Below are 17,966 nucleotides of genomic sequence, written 5' to 3'. Positions count from 1 at the left end.
GGTAAGACAAAGACAGTAACAATATAATCCGGCAAACGATAACTGATAACTCCGGTAAGACGGAGACGGTAACAATATAAGTCTTTCTCGGACTACGAGCGTTTGGACTGTCGACGGCTCAGCGCCTCGAAGAAGGCTACGGTAACACGGTAACCAGAGCCAGCTAACCTCCGACTCAGAAATTCACGGGAAGCGATATCGGCACTTCTTATTTCGATACTCAAGAATAATCACGGTACTTTAGCGGTAACTGTCGGTAACGAATGTGTCGGAGGCGTCCGCTTTGGCCAGTATTACAAAATTATATCTACCCTGGGTGATGGCCTTACGGTACGGCTACGCTCGTCGGGACCCTCCTCTGGAGCTGCTCTTTCCCGGTTGCTGGCTCGTCGAACAGTGGTTTCTCTGAGGTTTCCCTGGCCCATGTCGAGTCTCCACGCATTGGTCAGCGCACTCTGTTTATAATTTTTCCTCGAGTCGCCTGTCGATCGTAAACAGCTCCGACTTCGTCAATTGTTTATTCTTCATTTGTTTATCCTTGCTTTCTTGCTCGCCAACGGCCGATACTTCAAAATAAGGGCCTCTGAATTTGCCGTCCTCCGGTTCGATCTGCCCGGCTGGCCAGGCCATGGCTACATCAACCGTCTGTTTGGACTCTCGGTGATGGCGGCAACGTCTTTCGGCATCCGGTTGCACTGCCGTGCTCCCTCTATCTGGACCTTGTCGGGGCTTCCCCGTAACCTCGGTCCTGCAAAATTGGAGGATCGGTAACTGCTACTATGACAATGTTCAACGCGAGACCCGATTCATGACTTTGGTTTCGTATGTTTTCCGGGCTTCCTCTTTACTGTCGGGGTCATCTTTCGAAATCCCACGGCGTTCGCTTCTTCTTGACGTTAGTTACACAAAACGATAAATTGACCATGCACCCTAACGCTAAAATCCTAAGTTTGTTGGTAGATTATAACAATTAAATAAAAGCGCAAGACCCGTCGAAGCGGGAGAAATCGCTCCCTCCTCGACCGGGGGGACGCAACTCCAAATTCCGCCCCCTTTGGCCGGGCTAGTGCCCTTGTGACGGGCGCGACGGAAAGCGTCACGTCACAATGTATGTACATTAGAGTCTGTTCAGGCAGGCATAAATGTACGAGATATTATATTTAATATGATGAAGAGCGATTGAATCAACGGCCCTGTCTTGTGACAGTCGCGTGATCGGTTGTTTTGGAATCGCTACCACGTGCTAAGATCGTGATTTTTTCGGCGCGCGCGCCCGTGGTCTGACGACGGAAAAACTCGAATTTTTTTTTGTTTGCTTGACGATCGGGAGTAAGACGGCCTTTTAGCAGTCAATCGAGTCGATCTCGCTGTATCGAACATTTGTATTCCGCTCCCGAGAGTCTAAACTAAAACTTCATCAATAGATGTAAGAGTGAGTAAATTAGCAATAAATTCTGTTGTGTGGTTGACTTTACAATTCTAATCAGCGTGATTATTTCCAACTCCTTGCGACGTCCCAAAACCCGCGCCAAAAAAAAAATATATTTGAGTGGAGCGACAAGATCGGAGGTGTCGCTACTTTTAATGGTCCTTCGAGCCGGATTCAGCGGGTGGACGTCGAAAAGAGTCGTGACTTTCTCAGTGCACATTAGCGAACATTGACATTCCATTGAGTGCTTGCGCGCCGTGTATTTGGCGCGTAGGATTACAAAAAGCAGTGATAATTATACTGCGCAACAACACGCGTTTAAGTGCCGGGTTGAGCGACCTTGAGAATAATTTCACGCGAATAACCTGCTCTTGTCGCGCATGCATTCCTTCGCAAGTAAATAAGTTGTCGTGATTGACGCGAACGACCTATATACACGGTGGACATTTAGTGCCGTACAGTCAGTGAACTTTAGTGTTTATTCATTATGGCGACGCTCAAAAAGCTGATCACGCAGCAAGACGTTCTTATCGGACAAATCTCTCGTTCGGTAACAAATTTGAAAAAACTCGGTGCGAGCAATCTCACGGCCGCCAAGGTGAAGCATCGTCTCGATGCCTTGGAGAAGCTGTGGGAGAAGACTCAGCTCGTCCACATACAACTCCTTCAAGGGACTTCCAAGGAAGAAAGAGAGCAGATGGACTATTTAAACGAGGTACATTCCTTCTTGCTGAGGCGGAGTATCTCGACGCTTCCGACTACATGGCCGATTTCATCGAGACGCTCTCCGAAAAGCCCTCCATCCCGGGACACTCAGGTGACACCAGCTCAGTTAACACGGCAGTTGCAAACAATTCCGCGATGAAACTCTGCCGTATCGAACTCCCCGAATTTTCCGGTGATCGTTTAAAGTGGACTCATTTTCATGACATGTTCGAGACTCTTGTGATAAATAATTCGTCACTAAATAATGTCACGCGGTTGCATTATTTAGTGTCCAAACTTAAGGGCGATGTTGCCGCTTTATTGCGCAATTTTAAAATCACCGAAGATAATTTCGAGCCCGCATGGAAGGCCTTGACGAGCGAATATGCGAATACACGTCTAATTATTAATTCTCATTTGCAAGCGATCGTTGACTTACCGATTGTAAAAACCGAATCAGCTAGCGCGCTTCGAAATCTACGCAATGTAACAAAATCAGCGATTGAGGCGTTGTCAAATCTCGGGCGTTCTGTCGATAAATGGAGCGATCCTTTGATTTTTATACTTATTACTATATTTATTACTAAAAAATTGCTTCCTCGCACTCGTCAGGAGTGGCAAATGGAATTGGGGGATTCGTACGATCCTCCTGAACTAGACACGTTTCTAAAGTTTATTTCAAAGCGAATTAGAGGTCTCGACGACGATAATCCTTCGATTGCGAGCGATACTGTATCCGGAAGTCGTGTAACTGCAAAGCGAAAATTCATACTGCGAATAACGCGTCCGTACAAGATTTCCGTAAATGCCCGACTTGCTCGGAAAAGCATTTACTCTATCAATGCAATCAATTCGTCCCCTTGGACATTAATCAACGTTTCGCCCTAGCGAAAAAAATTAAAATGTTGTATGAATGCGACTCGGTTATTCCGCCAGTGCGTGTAAAAATCCACAGAAATGTTTTAAATGCGACAAAGCGCATCATACGTATTTACACCGCAATAACAAGACTAATGAGAGAGCGCCGTCTTCCGACCATCACTCTGCTGACGCAAGCGCCGCGAAAACACAAGCTGCCAGTCCGTCAGTGCTCACTGCGTCACCGTGTCGAAAAATTCTACCGTGCTACTCGCCACCGCGTGGGTGAATTTGCGTACCTACGAAAATCGAATAGTACGAGTACGCGCGTTACTCGACCAAGGAGCTACTCATACGTTTATCACGGAGACATTGGCTCAATCGCTGCACACATCCCGCCAACGGACGACTTTGCCCGTGACGTGTTTTGGCGCCCAATATTCCGGCACGGCGAAAACGATGATACGACTTTCGCTCGAGCCGTGCACAACAAACGACATTTCTCTCCCAGTCACGGCCTACGTGTTTAATCGGATAACATTATACGGTACCTCGAAGCGCAGCCCGGTCTCTGGCTGGCCGCATTTACAAGGACTTGACCTAGCCGATACTGATCTCACCGATTGAACTCCGATACAAATATTAATTGGAGCGGATCTATACGGAGCCACATTACTAGATGGATTTCGAAAAGGTCCGTTCGACAGTCCCACGGCCCAGTCAACGATCTTTGGTTGGATTGTCACTGGCCCTACTCGCGATATCGATTCCAATGCATCAGCTTGCGTAGCGACAGTCAATACCATGGACATTGAGCTCAACCAAATTCTCGTGCGATTCTGGGAGACTGAAGAGGTTCCCATGAAACCAAGCTTTACCGCGGACAAGGAGAAATGCGAGAATCATTTCCGTACCACTCACGCAAGAAGGGAGAGCGGGCGATACATTGTTCGCCTTCCCTTTAAACAATTTCCTCCACATATTGGAGATTTACGCTGCATCGCGACTCGATTGTACGACAAACTCGAGAGGCGGCTATCGCGCGATGCTAATCTCGCTGCGTCATACAATGCGTTTCTTCAGGAGTACCTAGACTTGGGACATATGGAGCTGGTCACCGGTCCAGAGTCGTCTCACGACACCGTCGTCTACCTACCGCATCACCCCGTGGTGAAGAGCAAAAGTTTGTCGACTAAATTGAGGGTCGTATTTAACGCGTCGTGTGCTACATCGAATAAAACTTCCCTTAATGACCATCTTCATACCGGGTCCAAGCTACAGACTGATCTGATGTCTATACTAATCAGATGGAGACAACATAAATACGTATATCTTGCCGACATTAAGAAAATGTTTAGGCAGATAATGATGCATCCCGAAGACGCCGATTACCAACGCATTCTGTGGCGACCGTCGTCGCAATCGTCCATCCAGTCGTATCGTCTACGTACCGTTACGTATGGTACAGCTCCCGCGCCATACCTCGCGATACGGGTATTACACCAACTTGTCGAAGATGAAGGCCATCAATTTCCTCTTGCACGTTCCATTCTACTACACGAGACTTATGTCGATGACATTTTATTTGGTGCCGGCGATATTGATACGGCCAATGCAATGAGAGTTCAATTAGTCAATATGCTCGCGGCGGGCGGATTCTGTCTGCGAAAATGGGCGGCCAACGCTACCGAAATGCTCGAAGATGTACCGCCTAATGATCGAGCTATCAACATGGATCACTCCTTAGAAGAGGATAACAACATCAAAGTTCTCGGCATTTCATGGTTGCCACGAAATGATTCCTTCTCCTTCCATATTTCGCTCCTGCCCACTGCGGTAGCGACCAAACGCTCGATTCTTTCGGCCATAGCCAGAATTTTCGACCCCCTTGGATGGGCTACGCCGGTAGTCATTATTGCTAAGAGCCTGATGCAAGAATTGTGGATTAGGACATGCGGCTGGGATGAGCCGCTTCCAGCAGATCTCAGCACACGTTGGGAAACTTATCGCGATTCTCTCCGGTCTCTCACCGAAGTTCGGATACCCCGCTGGACCGGACAATCCAAACATGTGAGCAGTATCGAATATTACGGTTTTTCCGACGCCTCACTTAAATCTATAAGTGCCGTGGTGTATATGAGAATTACCTGTTCAAATGACGTCGAGGTTATGCTTATCGCAGCCAAATCTAAAGTGGCGCCAATTAAAACTCTGTCTGTCCCGCGTTTGGAGTTAAACGGTGCCGTATTACTCGTCAAATTGCTACAATACGTTATTGAAACAATGCAGCTCTCTAGTATTCCAACCTATTGCTGGACTGATTCGACAATCGTTCTCAAATGGCTTAAAAAACATCCCTCCACGTGGGTTACGTTTGTAGCAAATCGAGTGTCGAAAATTCAAACAGAACTACCGTCAGCTACTTGGTGTCACGTTCCGACTGGCTCGAATCCCGCGGATATTGCATCCCGCGGCATCACTCCGGCTGATCTATCGTCCTGCAAACTATGGTGGTCGGGCCCGACTTGGTTGACACAGTCGTCGAAGTTATGGCCCCGTCAGACTCCCAAGAGTTTTGACGAAATTACCCGTGGTGTCAACACCGAAACTTGCAAGGCTGCTGTCGCACATATCAACGACATGCCGCAACCGCTTGCGCTCGATGATCTTCCTCATCGGCTATCATCATGGACGCGCCTACTTCGAGTGACCGCATATGTCCTTCGATTTATCGCTTGTGCACGATCGAAACGGTCAAGTACCGCGGGAACCGATTCTCGCCTTACCGCCGCTGAATTGTCCGAAGCACGCATCGATTGGTGCAAACAAGCTCAGCTCAGTCTTTTCGCCTCAGAATATAAGAAGCTACGTCGAAAGCAACCTATATCATCTCGAAGTCCTCTAATAAAATTAACGCCATTCCTCGACGAAAACGATACGATCCGGCTCGGCGGGCGGCTAAAAAATGCCCCTCTCGCATTTTTCGAGCGACAATTATTTTGCCTCGTCATCGTATCAGTGACTTGATCATCGATCATGCCCACAAACACACGTTACATGGAGGGCCACAGTTGACTATCAGGTTCATCCGACAGAACTATTGGATTATCGGCGCAAGAAACTTAGTCAAGTCGGCTATTCATCGCTGTGTCCCGTGCGCTCGCCAACGAGCGTTAATTCCGACGCAAATTATGGGAAGTCTTCCAGCTTCACGTGTCTCGCCATCTCGCTCGTTCACACACACGGGCATTGACTATGCGGGACCATTTGCCGTTTTATGGAAAAAGGGGAGAGGACAACATTCACACAAGGCTTACGTGTCCATATTCGTTTGCTTGGCGACCCGCGCTATACACCTTGAGTTAGTCTCCGACTTATCTACCGAGGCTTTTCTCACAGCATTTAAACGCTTTGTCTCGCGTCGCGGCATCCCCAACAATGTCTACAGTGACAACGGGACCAACTTTCAAGGAGCAGAGAGAGAATTGGCAAATACATTCCGGAATATCGTCAAAGATTCGGATTTCGGCTTGCTTTTAGCGATCGATGGAACTACGTGGCACTTTGTTCCCCCCGCTGCGCCCCACTTCGGCGGTATTTGGGAGGCGGGGGTGAAGAGCATGAAACACCATTTAAGGCGCATTGTGGGCAAGCATACGCTATCGACAGAAGAATTTTCCACCCTTCTCTGTCAAGTAGAGGCATGCTTGAATTCGCGACCGATTTCTACCATGACTAACGATCCCGATGATTTTACGACGCTTACTCCAGGGCACTTCCTCATTGGAGCCCCTCTCCTCACCGTTCCCGAAGAATCAGTAATGGACGTACAAGAAAATCGCCTTTCCCGCTATCAACGTGTTCGTTCGATGCTCAAACATTTTTGGAACGCGTGGTCCTGCGACTACCTGCACACCTTACAGCAACGGCCCAAATGGATGTGCTCGCTCCCGGATATTAAACCAGGAGAACTCGTGCTCTTACGAAATAATTTGTTACCGCCATCCAAATGGGCTCTTGTGCGTGTTATCTCTACGCAACCCGGCGACGATGGACATGTCCGTATTGTTAGTGTAAAAACTAAAGATTCTGAGTTCGTGAGATTAATCTCGCAAATTTTTCGTCTTTCGATAGATTGAGACAAGGGAAATCTTTATCGTACCGTTTCGGATACGAGGCGGGCGGCATGTTCAGGCAGGCATAAATATACGAGATATTATATTTAATATGATGAAGAGCGATTAAATCAACGGCCCTGTATTGTGACAGCCGCGTGATCGGTTGTTTTGGAATCGCTACCACGTGCTAAGATCGTGATTTCTTCGGCGCGCGCGCCCGTGGTCTGACGACGGAAAAACTCGAATTTTTTTTATTTGCTTGACGATCGGGAGTAAGACGGCCTTTTAGCAGTCAATCGAGTCGATCTCGCTGTATCGAACATTTGTATTCCGCTCCCGAGAGTCTAAACTAAAACTTCATCAATAGATGTAAGAGTGAGTAAATTAGCAATAAATTCTGTTGTGTGGTTGACTTTACAATTCTAATCAGCGTGATTATTTCCAACTCCTTGCGATGTCCCAAAACCCGCGCCAAAAAAAAAAATATATTTGAGTGGAGCGACAAGATCGGAGGTGTCGCTACAGAGTCAAATTAGATATCATTGATACTTCATCAATTACAAAAAGAATAACATCATTAAGCTCTGCTCGTAAAAGTTTTAACACATGATCAGACAATCGTTTGTATTTAGGAGTATTACCATGTTGAACAGGTAATTGAAGCAATCTATGAACTGTCAAACCATCTATATTAAATGCTGCTATCCCAGTAGGTGCTGCAACAGCAGTATCTTTTTTTAGATTTTGTTTTATCCAACATTTTATAGTTTTAATTAAATAACTTTTTTCAGTACCACCTTCTCCACTAACATATAATCGCAATATTGAATTATCTGACCCTACAGTGGTAATAACTCTATCGAATACTCTTTTTTGATTCATATTTAATTTCGCTATCATTTCTGATACATCGATTTCTTTATTCTTATCATCAAGATCTTTAAAATCTTGCATCGCTTCACCAGCTTCTATATTTTGAACACCTATTGGATTGTCAGGATCATCCTGTGACTCATGTTGTTTTTGTACTTTATCTAAATATTGCTGAACTAACTCTTTAGCAGTTTCAAATGCTTTTTGCAATTCTTCTAGTTTTTCATGATATTGTAATGCTTCCGTTAAATGTAGTTTCACCTTGTGAAATGATTCTGCAGAGGTATCACATCCATTTCTAAGCTCTTCTAATTTTCTCCACGGTTTAAACAGAAGTAATAATTGTTAAAACTAATTTAAAGCTCTCACATTTTGTGTTTCTTATTTTTATAATTCGCGCTACTTTGCTTTCTTTTATATGAATAAAATATCTCTGTCCTACAGCGCTCCTTGTATTAGTATTTTGTTTTTAAGCTGTTAGGCGTCTCGTATTGTTATCCCTCTCGCGGATACTTTTTCTTTTTATAAGAAGCAAATAATAAGTTAGTCTAGTTATACCACGCAACGTGTATAGTCGTGTTTTCTGTTGTTTACCCATCTAAAACTTTAACAATAATGCAAAGAAATACTTTTCCGGTTGTGTATTAATATTATATCTATAATGATTAATAAGATATCCACGCTGTCGTCGTCTAAGATAACCATTATTTATTTTATGGAATTCAATAAACTCATTTCGTGGTTTGATTTTTGTGATATTATACTGTAACGGTGCGAATTTATCTCGCGGTCTTGTAGCTAAGCGCGGAATAGCTCGTTGGTGCCAGGATTCGGGATAAGCGGTCAGATAGAGAGACTCCAATCAAGTAGACCAGTTAGGGTAACAAAACAACTATATTCTTAAATAGAAGAGTTGGTAATACATTTACAAAGCAATTAAATGGCGCAAGCGATAGCCATTGAATTAGCGGGTGCGCGTAATAAGTGGTGCATAAGCGAGAGCGCAAGCTGAACGGTCTAAAGCGGGGAAGCACAAGATAAGCGTACAAAAGCGGGAGTAACTAAAAGGTTACGATACGCCGCGGAAGAATACAAGCTAGGGAATACAAGCTAGAGAATACACGCTAGAGAATAGAATATAAGCTAAAGAATACAAGCCAGAGAATAGAATATAAGCTAGAAAATACAAGCTAGAGAATAGAATATAAGCTAGAGAATACAAACCAGAAAATAGAATATAAGCTAGAAAATAGAATATAAACTAGAGAATACAAACGAGAGAATACAAACTAGAGGATACAAGCTAGAAAATGCGAACTAAAGAATACTTAAATCTACGGAGGAACAGACGGTGTATACAGGACGTCGAGTGCTCCCGACGGAGACAGAGTGCTCCCGACGGAGACAGGGTGCTCCCTGTCTTGAGAGGGATGGTGAACGGATGCCGAGTGCTCCCGGCGTGGACAGAGTGCTCCCTGTCCTAATAGGAACGGATTGCTAGGAAGAGCCGAGTCGGAGTGCTCCCCGGTGGCTCGGGAGATCTGCAGCGTGCTCACTGCAGACCGGGATCGGTTCCTACTGGCCGGAGCGACGGCTTTATATACCCGGCCGCTCCACTCGGCGGCCGTATTCCGGTGACGTATTGCGGCCGGCGGCTCGATGCGCGGCCGATCGTCGTGGCCGATTGCGCGACTAGTAACATGGGTTAAGCCCATGTTACAATACCATTTTGCAAACTCATAAAGAAATATACATTCTAGTTCTTTTGGTCTCTGTGGATAGTGATTATCTATTAAAGATTCACAAAATATATCTGTCGATTGATCATCAAGTGCTTCAATTTCTTTACGAGTTTTTAATTTTCTACATCTTATTCGATTAACATCTAACCATCTAATAGTTGTATTTGGATCAGTTTCACATAAAGCAATACCCAGTAATGTATCAGCAGCTTCAAGAGCTCCACATTCTCTATTACTCGTAAATCGCAAGGCAATACTCCAAAGATAGCTCATCAATGATTTATTCGTATTATTTTTAATATTAATAATAGTATCAGACAACTCACATTTTCCCGCTTTATTCATATATTTAGTAATGTACCAGGTAAGCAATGACGACTTTTCGCCAATAAATTGTATATCCATATTTCCTTCCCATGCAGTAAGAAGAACAGGATTGTAATCATTTATATAACCTTCATCTTCAGTTCGCGGAAGATCATAAAGCCTGCTTCTATGTTTTAATTGCTTTCTACCTGCTATGGCAGTTATGACATCTCTTATACTTAACGTTTCAGTGACAGGACGAGGAAATCCAAAACGACATCTCCGAACAACTTTATGTCCAACTTTTTTAGAACGGAGACAGTAATCATTATGTTTGTGTCGTTGATGCGTATTAACACGTCTGTACAATAATGGTGAAATATTTTTATCTGGCATTTTACAGCTTATATATTGTAAAATAAATTTGGAAACTTCTTCAATAGAAGATTCACCAAGAATTGGAGCATTTTTTATCTAAATTAATAAATGAAAATGTTGTATGCCTCTACCTTGGTATTCTCGTCGCCAAAAATAATGAGTGACTTTTCCGATCGGATGATCTTTGGAACAAATAAAGTCAAGCATCGCACAAAACGTATTATCGAGAAATCTCGATGTTGACACAGGATCTCTAGCAACAAGTACACTGGCGCATACCGAAGAATCGCACCATCCATTTACTTCACGAATATATTCACATAACTCTTCCCATAACCATTCAGCGGGATTTAATGTTAGAAACCATGTTGCAGGTCCGTAATGTTGTGTCATACAATTTAAATTATTTCGCGGTTTACTCCAGAATTGTTCCGTATTCCTTAGTGTCAAAAATATTGTGGTTAAATCGGATTCTAACAATTCTTTGGACATTGCTTCTAAATATTCCGCAGCCGTATATATAACGAACTTGTGCATTAGTTACATTCATCTTATGAAAAATTCCACGATTTAATTGACGGATATTCGTATTATTTAACAAAAAGAATAGGTATTGTTGATTTAATCTATACTGTGGATGTTTAGACGTCAAACGACATTTAACAAATTCATGATCATGAAGCTTGACCTGCCCAGTTTCGTGCTGTCCATTAATACCAAAAGAATATAAATCTGGAAAACATAACAAATCCAAACATTTCTCACGATTATCCAAAGGTAAATCATAGACTTTTAACATTTAATATAAAGCTGTTGCAGTTTTATTTGTTCTCTTTTCATATAATGGATATATAGTATATTGCTCATAATAACCATCATTTTCATCATTAATAACCTGAGTTAGCATTGCTTCATGCTGATTAAATGCAGCATCTCCAAGATTTTTTGTTCCCTGTATTTCGGTTTCTAAATTATTACTTAATGACACATGCTCCTCATCCAATACATCTTTTGCAACATTTTCATCCTCTTGCATCTGGAATTCCAGATTATTTAATTTTTCCAAAGATAATTCATTATGACTATTTGGTAATATTATTTCAGAATACAAAGGATTATTATTCTTTAACCATATTAATGCATCGAATACTTTTTTAACATTTACCATCTCTTCCCATATAATTTTTGATTTTGTGGGAATACCTCTGACTAAGATATATAATTCATGATTAATATTTATCGCATCGGTATTAGAACATAATTTGTTTAATGTCTCTTGTATAGGAAGTGGTAAATGAAATGTTCTACCTTTAACTTTTTGTATCATTTGCCTTTCAGGTAATTTTTTGTTCATAACAGTTGTCATTTTAACAACAGTTTGAAATGCTTTAGCTCTCTGTATAAGAATCTTTTCAAATGTATTAAGAGATGATATTACTTCAGGCACATTATTTGTAAAAAGATTATTCAAAATGCAATACGCAGGCATTAAACCTTGACAAAATTTTTGTTTACAATAAATACATATATATTGTGCATTAATTTGTTGTTTCTCCACATGTACCATTAAATCTTTCCAAACTGGATTATCTATTTTTGCTTTAATGATTTCAGAAACATTTTTTTTATAACAAAGCTTTTCGCATGATACACAAGCATAACGCGGTGTATCCATTAGACGTTTTTTCAAGGCTTTAAACGCATTCTTATACTTAAAAAAGATATCATCATCACTTATAATTGCATCGGTTTGTTGATGTTTGTATATATCTGCTTTCTCTTGTGCAGCAATAACAGTTTTATTTAATGCTTCCAAATCAGCACAATTTAATGCTTCATCTAAATTCAACATTTTTTGATACAAATTTATAAGTTGATAAATCAAACGCCTTATATTTCTCACTTTCGGAAAATGGGGTGATAACAATAGAATTGGTAGAAACATCGCTCCACAAATAGTGAAATTAATATAGCAACTCTGTGCATGACCAAGTTTCGTATTTGATGTTTTTACTGTACATGTACGAATACTTTCTATCAATCTAGGAACATTCTTTACAGTACATGTACTAACAGTTTCAAGAAATTTTTCATATTGTTCAATCAAAACTGGATTGTCAATTTTACATGAGGTACTGCACGACCACGATTTTTTTGCTAGTGCTGTTATCAAAGGTGACACATTTACAATTTGCCCTTCCATGTTCATTACTAAAGATTCTTCCAAAATTGCATTACGGTATGTAGACTCTATAAAATAATTTTCAGATGATGCTGTGTGTCTAGATATCCCACATAACACATCTAATTTTTTATTAATTCCACAACACTTATCAACAAGAGTCAAGCATACTTCTGATTTCTTTTTAAGTACAGCTAATATATTATACATCTTGCGAATATAACCGTTCCTAATATGTATACACCAACGTATTATTTTCTCGGCTTCTAATTGTTTTTCGATCTGACCTGTAATATTTAATTTATTTGAAATATTTTTAATAACTATTGTCAAAGAAGTATGAAGTTTTATTGTTGAATTCTGACACCGAAAATTTTTATATTTTTTAATAATTTTATTTGTAACATTGCATTTATTTATTACAAATTTGTTTTTATTCTCTTTTCTTCTTTCTTCTCTTTTCTTCTCGTAATATTGTCTGTTACAACATTTACGCTCTAATATTTTTTGTTTACTTTGTTCGTTTTGCATAACTATAGCACAACGTTTGCGTTTTTGTGCGCGTTGTCTTACAGAATCTATTTCATATCGCCTTCTCTTTTTAGCGCAATTATTTTTTAAATCTGTATATCGTTTCCGTTTTAGAGTACAAATGTTTTCTACATTTTGTTTATATCGAAACTTTTCTTCTTGATTTTTATGTTTATTTTCATTTTTCTTATTTAAATCGTTTTTAAATTCACGATTCTTTTGCAATCAATTTACTTTTTGTTGCTCTGTCTCCTTTTGACGTATCATATGTACGCGAGTTGCTTTAGCTTCTCTTGCTTTTATTATCATTAATGGAAGCACTTTTTGAGGAATACCATATTTAGAATCCTGAGGGAAATGTTCAATCACATTAGATTCAAAAATTTTCATTAAATGCGAACGCATTAAACTGTGGTTATATCTCACTTTTTCGGGTTTAATATTAAATAACAATGAAATTGCAAAAGCTATTGCAAAAACACCACAATCGTAATCATTCGGTTGACTTTGCACAGTAGGAAATCTGACAGGCCGTTCATCAAAAGGATAAGTTGGAAATAATCGTCTTAAAAATTGTTCATGATTTTTGTGCAACTTTTTTATGTTTAACGAATCATAGATAAATAAGTTTTTTCTATCATAATGACTACATATCCAATGTTTATTTGAGCTATATAATATCTGTATATGTTTCTTATGTTCTGATACAGGTTGTATTTCATGAAGAAAATTTAATTTCCACGTTTCAACAAGTTTATAATCAGAACAATTTATTAAAAGTTGTACAAAATAATCTATATGTGCATCGTCTAACATGTCGTTTTGAGCAATAATATTTTTCTGATCTTTAAATTTATAATTTTTTTGTAATTGCTTTGCTTTTACTTGCTCTGTCTTATTCTGACGTATGATACGTTTACGATTTGCATCAACTTCTTTTCCTCTTATTATCGCTAATGGAAGCACTTTTTGAGGAACATCATATTTAGAATCCTGAGGGAAATGCTCAATCACATTAGATTCAAAAATTTTTGTTAAATGCGAACGCATTAAACTATGGTCATATCTCACTTTTTCGGGTTTAATATTAAATAACAATGAAATCGCAAAAGCTATTGCAAAAACACCGCAATCATCGCCATTTGGTTGACTTTGTACAATAGGAAATTTAATACGCCGCTCATGAAAAGGATAAATTGGAAATAATCGTTTTAAAAACTTCTCATGATCACTGTGCAACTTTTTCAAATTTAATGAATCATAGATAAATAAGTTTTTTCTATCATAATAACTACATACCCAATGATTATTTGAGCTAAATAATATCTGTATATGTTTCTTATTTTCTGGTACAGATTCTATGTTATCAGGAAAAAACAATTTCCACGATCCTTCAGGTCTATAATCAGAGCAATTTTTTAAAAGTTGATTAAAATGATCCATATGTTTATCATTTAACCAGTGACCTTGAACAATAATATTTTTCTGATTTGGTTTCAACGCCATCTGTTTTTCTGTTTCTTTAGACATTTTTGTCTTATTAAAAAATAAATATATATTATTTTCTATTATATATCTTTATAGGCGCACAGCAGCCTTTTTTATAGGCGCACAGCAGCCTTTTTTGCAGGCGCACAGCAGCCTTTTCTTGCAGGCGCACAGCAGCCTTTTTTGCAGGCGCACAGCAGCCTTGTATCGGCGCACAGCAGCCTTTATTAAAATAAAATTAAAAATATATACTTTACCAAAATCCTTGAAACACCTTGATCCTCCAGGCACCTAAACCCTCCAAGAGTCCTATAAAATAAAAATATTTAACAGAAATAAATACACACTTTGGTGATTATCATACAATTGACATAAACCACTTAATATAATTATTTAAAAAAAACAATCTTACCTTCTTCCAAATCTGATTTTTTTATCACTGCAATAATAAAATAATAATATAATAAAATATTAACTAATTATAATAAAATATTAACTAATAAATACGTTATTAGATTTGAACATACCTCTATAAGTGTACTGCTGTTTCCTCTTCTTCCAAATTTTATTATTATCACTGTAAAAATCAGATTTTTTATTACTGCAATAATTAATTTGATATAATAACTAAGAATTATGTATAAATACAAACAATCATAAATAGAAAAAATCGTGCATCGTAGTTTGTCAACTATTAATATTAATACATTATTATTAATTTTACACATACATACCTCAAGAAGTGCGTTAATATACAACTTATTCCTCTTCTTTTTCTCTTATTTCTCTTATTATTAATATCACTTGACTATCAAGAGACATTAATAACAACACAGAGTTAATAAACATAGAGTCATATCTACATAGATAGACAACTATTTGTTGACAAACTGTCATATATATAAAAGTATCCAATTAGGTTTTAATAATTGCATAGAAAAGAAATGACATATCAATCTATCACATTTGCGCTGAAAGTTGGACCAATCACAAGGCACCGTTTGCGCTTATAAGATTCTAGGCAGACGGGGCCCATACACAGTCAATCAAGAATCGCGTATGTGTGGTATTATACAGAACGCTTCGCGCAATAGGTATACGCCACTCTAAATTGAATGTGTGTAAGCCTCGGTGTCAGTGATGCGATATTTCCCACAGCGGTCCCGGCTCCGCTGCCTCACACAACCTTACAGAAGCGCTACGTCACGTATCCGTGTGAGCTCGGCCGTTCAACCAATGGAAGAGAGCGAACGCTCCCTTCCACCGAGCCGACACAACAGACGATAAATGCATGCTACTTGCATGTTAAAAGCAAGCGTTTCTGATTCAGAAAAGAAATTTTGAGGCGAGTGGCTGGAATATTAGAGATCACCTGTTCGAAACCTGCTTCGTGCAACTTTTTTTTCTTTTTTCCACATTTGTTTCTAACATAGTAAATTATTAGATAATATTTTTTTGCCCAAAAAAATAATATTTTCTATTTATTATTAATATTCGCATATATTAAACTAACAATTTTAGAAATAATACAGATCTGCTATTGTTAATAGAAAAATGAAGTTATTTTACAATGTTGCAACAAAGTGCTAATTTAACATATGCGAATATTTTTAATAAAGATAAAATAATTTTTTTTAGCCAAAAACATTATCTAATAATTTACTTAAAATAAATATCGAAAAAGGAAAAAAAGTTACAAAATCACAGTTTTCAAACACGAGATTTTTAATATTCTTGCCATTCGCCTTACTCGTTTAGCCATGCTTGTTATTTTACATTTATCAACATAAAAGATTACACGCCTGCAAAGCTTTTAATTATTTATTTTAAACTACTGCATATTAGCAAGAGTTACTGCAGTAACTACATATACATGTACTGTGGAGATTAGTGGAGGAACACAGTAGCATATTAAAACTGCAGTCAAATAGATGTAGATTGGTAATTTTATTAATACTATTAATAAGTAGTGGTCTTCCGCACCACCTTTGAGGTTCCACTTATGGCGCGTTCGATTTTTTTAAGTGGATCGTCGCCTGGAGCCCTATTGTACCACTTTTTTTACACCTGTTATTTACAGGTTAAAATAATTTGCAGTAGTTGACACTGTATTTTTGTATCTATATACTTACTGTACTTTGTATACTCACTGTACTTGTACTTTTGCGCGTTGCGCGTATATTGGCGAGTTGGGAAAATTACTTACTTTATAATTTTTTATAAATACAAAATATATTTTGTATTTATTATGCCTGCAATGCTATCAAGAGTAATGAGAAATACAAGGTGTCCCATTTTAAACAATCCACTCAAATATCTCAGAAACACCGAGTTAAATAATAAAATTTTTTAAATAAAAGTTGTAGGATTTGGAGAGGGAAAAATATAGGGATATTTGTTTGACCTTGGATGGAAGCGCTTCTGAGATTTGAAGGTCATTTTTATTTTTTTAAATGGAACCACTTTAATTTTTTTATATAAATCGATTTCTCATAATATTTGTCGTAAAAAGTTATAAAACTAGGATGGCCAAAAATTGAATGGTTTACAAGATATTTTATACTTTAATTTGACATAATTTTACATAAATTATAAAATATCTCGTTAAATATTCATTTTTCAATTATCTTACTTCAACACTTTTATGCACAAAATAATGAGAGGAATCAATTGGTGTAAAAAAATACATAGTTGACTTTAAGAAAAAAGTATATATATTTAAGAAGAAAGTATATTATATCATATCTGCTAAATATAGCTTAAATATAGCTCTGCTAGATTTTTTCTTAAAGACAACTATGTGTTTTTTTTATACCAATTGATTCCTCTCATTATTTTGTGCATAAAAGTGTTGAAGTAAGATAATTGAAAAATGAATATTTAACGAGATATTTTATAGTTTATGTAAAATTATGTCAAATTAAAGTATAAAATATCTTGTAAACCATTCAATTTTTGGCCATCCTAGTTTTATAACTTTTTACGACAAATATTATGAGAAATCGATTTATATAAAAAAATTAAAGTGGTTCCATTTAAAAAAATAAAAATGACCTTCAAATCTCAGAAGCGCTTCCATCCAAGGTCAAACAAATATCCCTATATTTTTTCCCTCTCCAAATCCTACAACTTTTATTTAAAAAATTTTATTATTTAACTCGATGTTTCTGAGATATTTGAGTGGATTGTTTAAAATGGGACACCTTGTATTTCTCATTACTCTTGATAGCATTGCAGGCATAATAAATACAAAATATATTTTGTATTTATAAAAAATTATAAAGTAAGTAATTTTCCCAACTCGCCAATATACGCGCAACGCGCAAAAGTACAAGTACAGTGAGTATACAAAGTAC

At 38.5% G+C, this 17,966-nt stretch overlaps 1 protein-coding gene across 1 annotated transcript; it reads left to right on the top strand.

Annotated features, from left to right (window-relative positions):
• The first annotated feature begins 3,796 nt into the window (after nucleotides 1-3,796).
• On the top strand, nucleotides 3,797-6,019 carry LOC105677885 (uncharacterized). Its single transcript, XM_012376766.1, has one exon. The coding sequence runs from the start codon at nucleotides 3,797-3,799 to the stop codon at nucleotides 6,017-6,019; it is 2,223 nt and encodes a 740-aa protein (XP_012232189.1).
• Nucleotides 6,020-17,966: the final 11,947 nt, after the last annotated feature.

This window comes from Linepithema humile, chromosome 8 (genome assembly GCF_040581485.1).
Source record: "Linepithema humile isolate Giens D197 chromosome 8, Lhum_UNIL_v1.0, whole genome shotgun sequence".
Lineage (NCBI taxonomy): Eukaryota > Metazoa > Arthropoda > Insecta > Hymenoptera > Formicidae > Linepithema > Linepithema humile.
Note: the sequence above shows the minus strand (reverse complement) of the source record. Positions and strands in the feature narration are given on the sequence as shown.

Bases quoted from the DNA above. Each gene is read 5' to 3' on its own strand.
- LOC105677885 (XM_012376766.1), top strand. From the start codon at position 3,797: ATGGACATTGAGCTCAACCAAATTCTCGTGCGATTCTGGGAGACTGAA.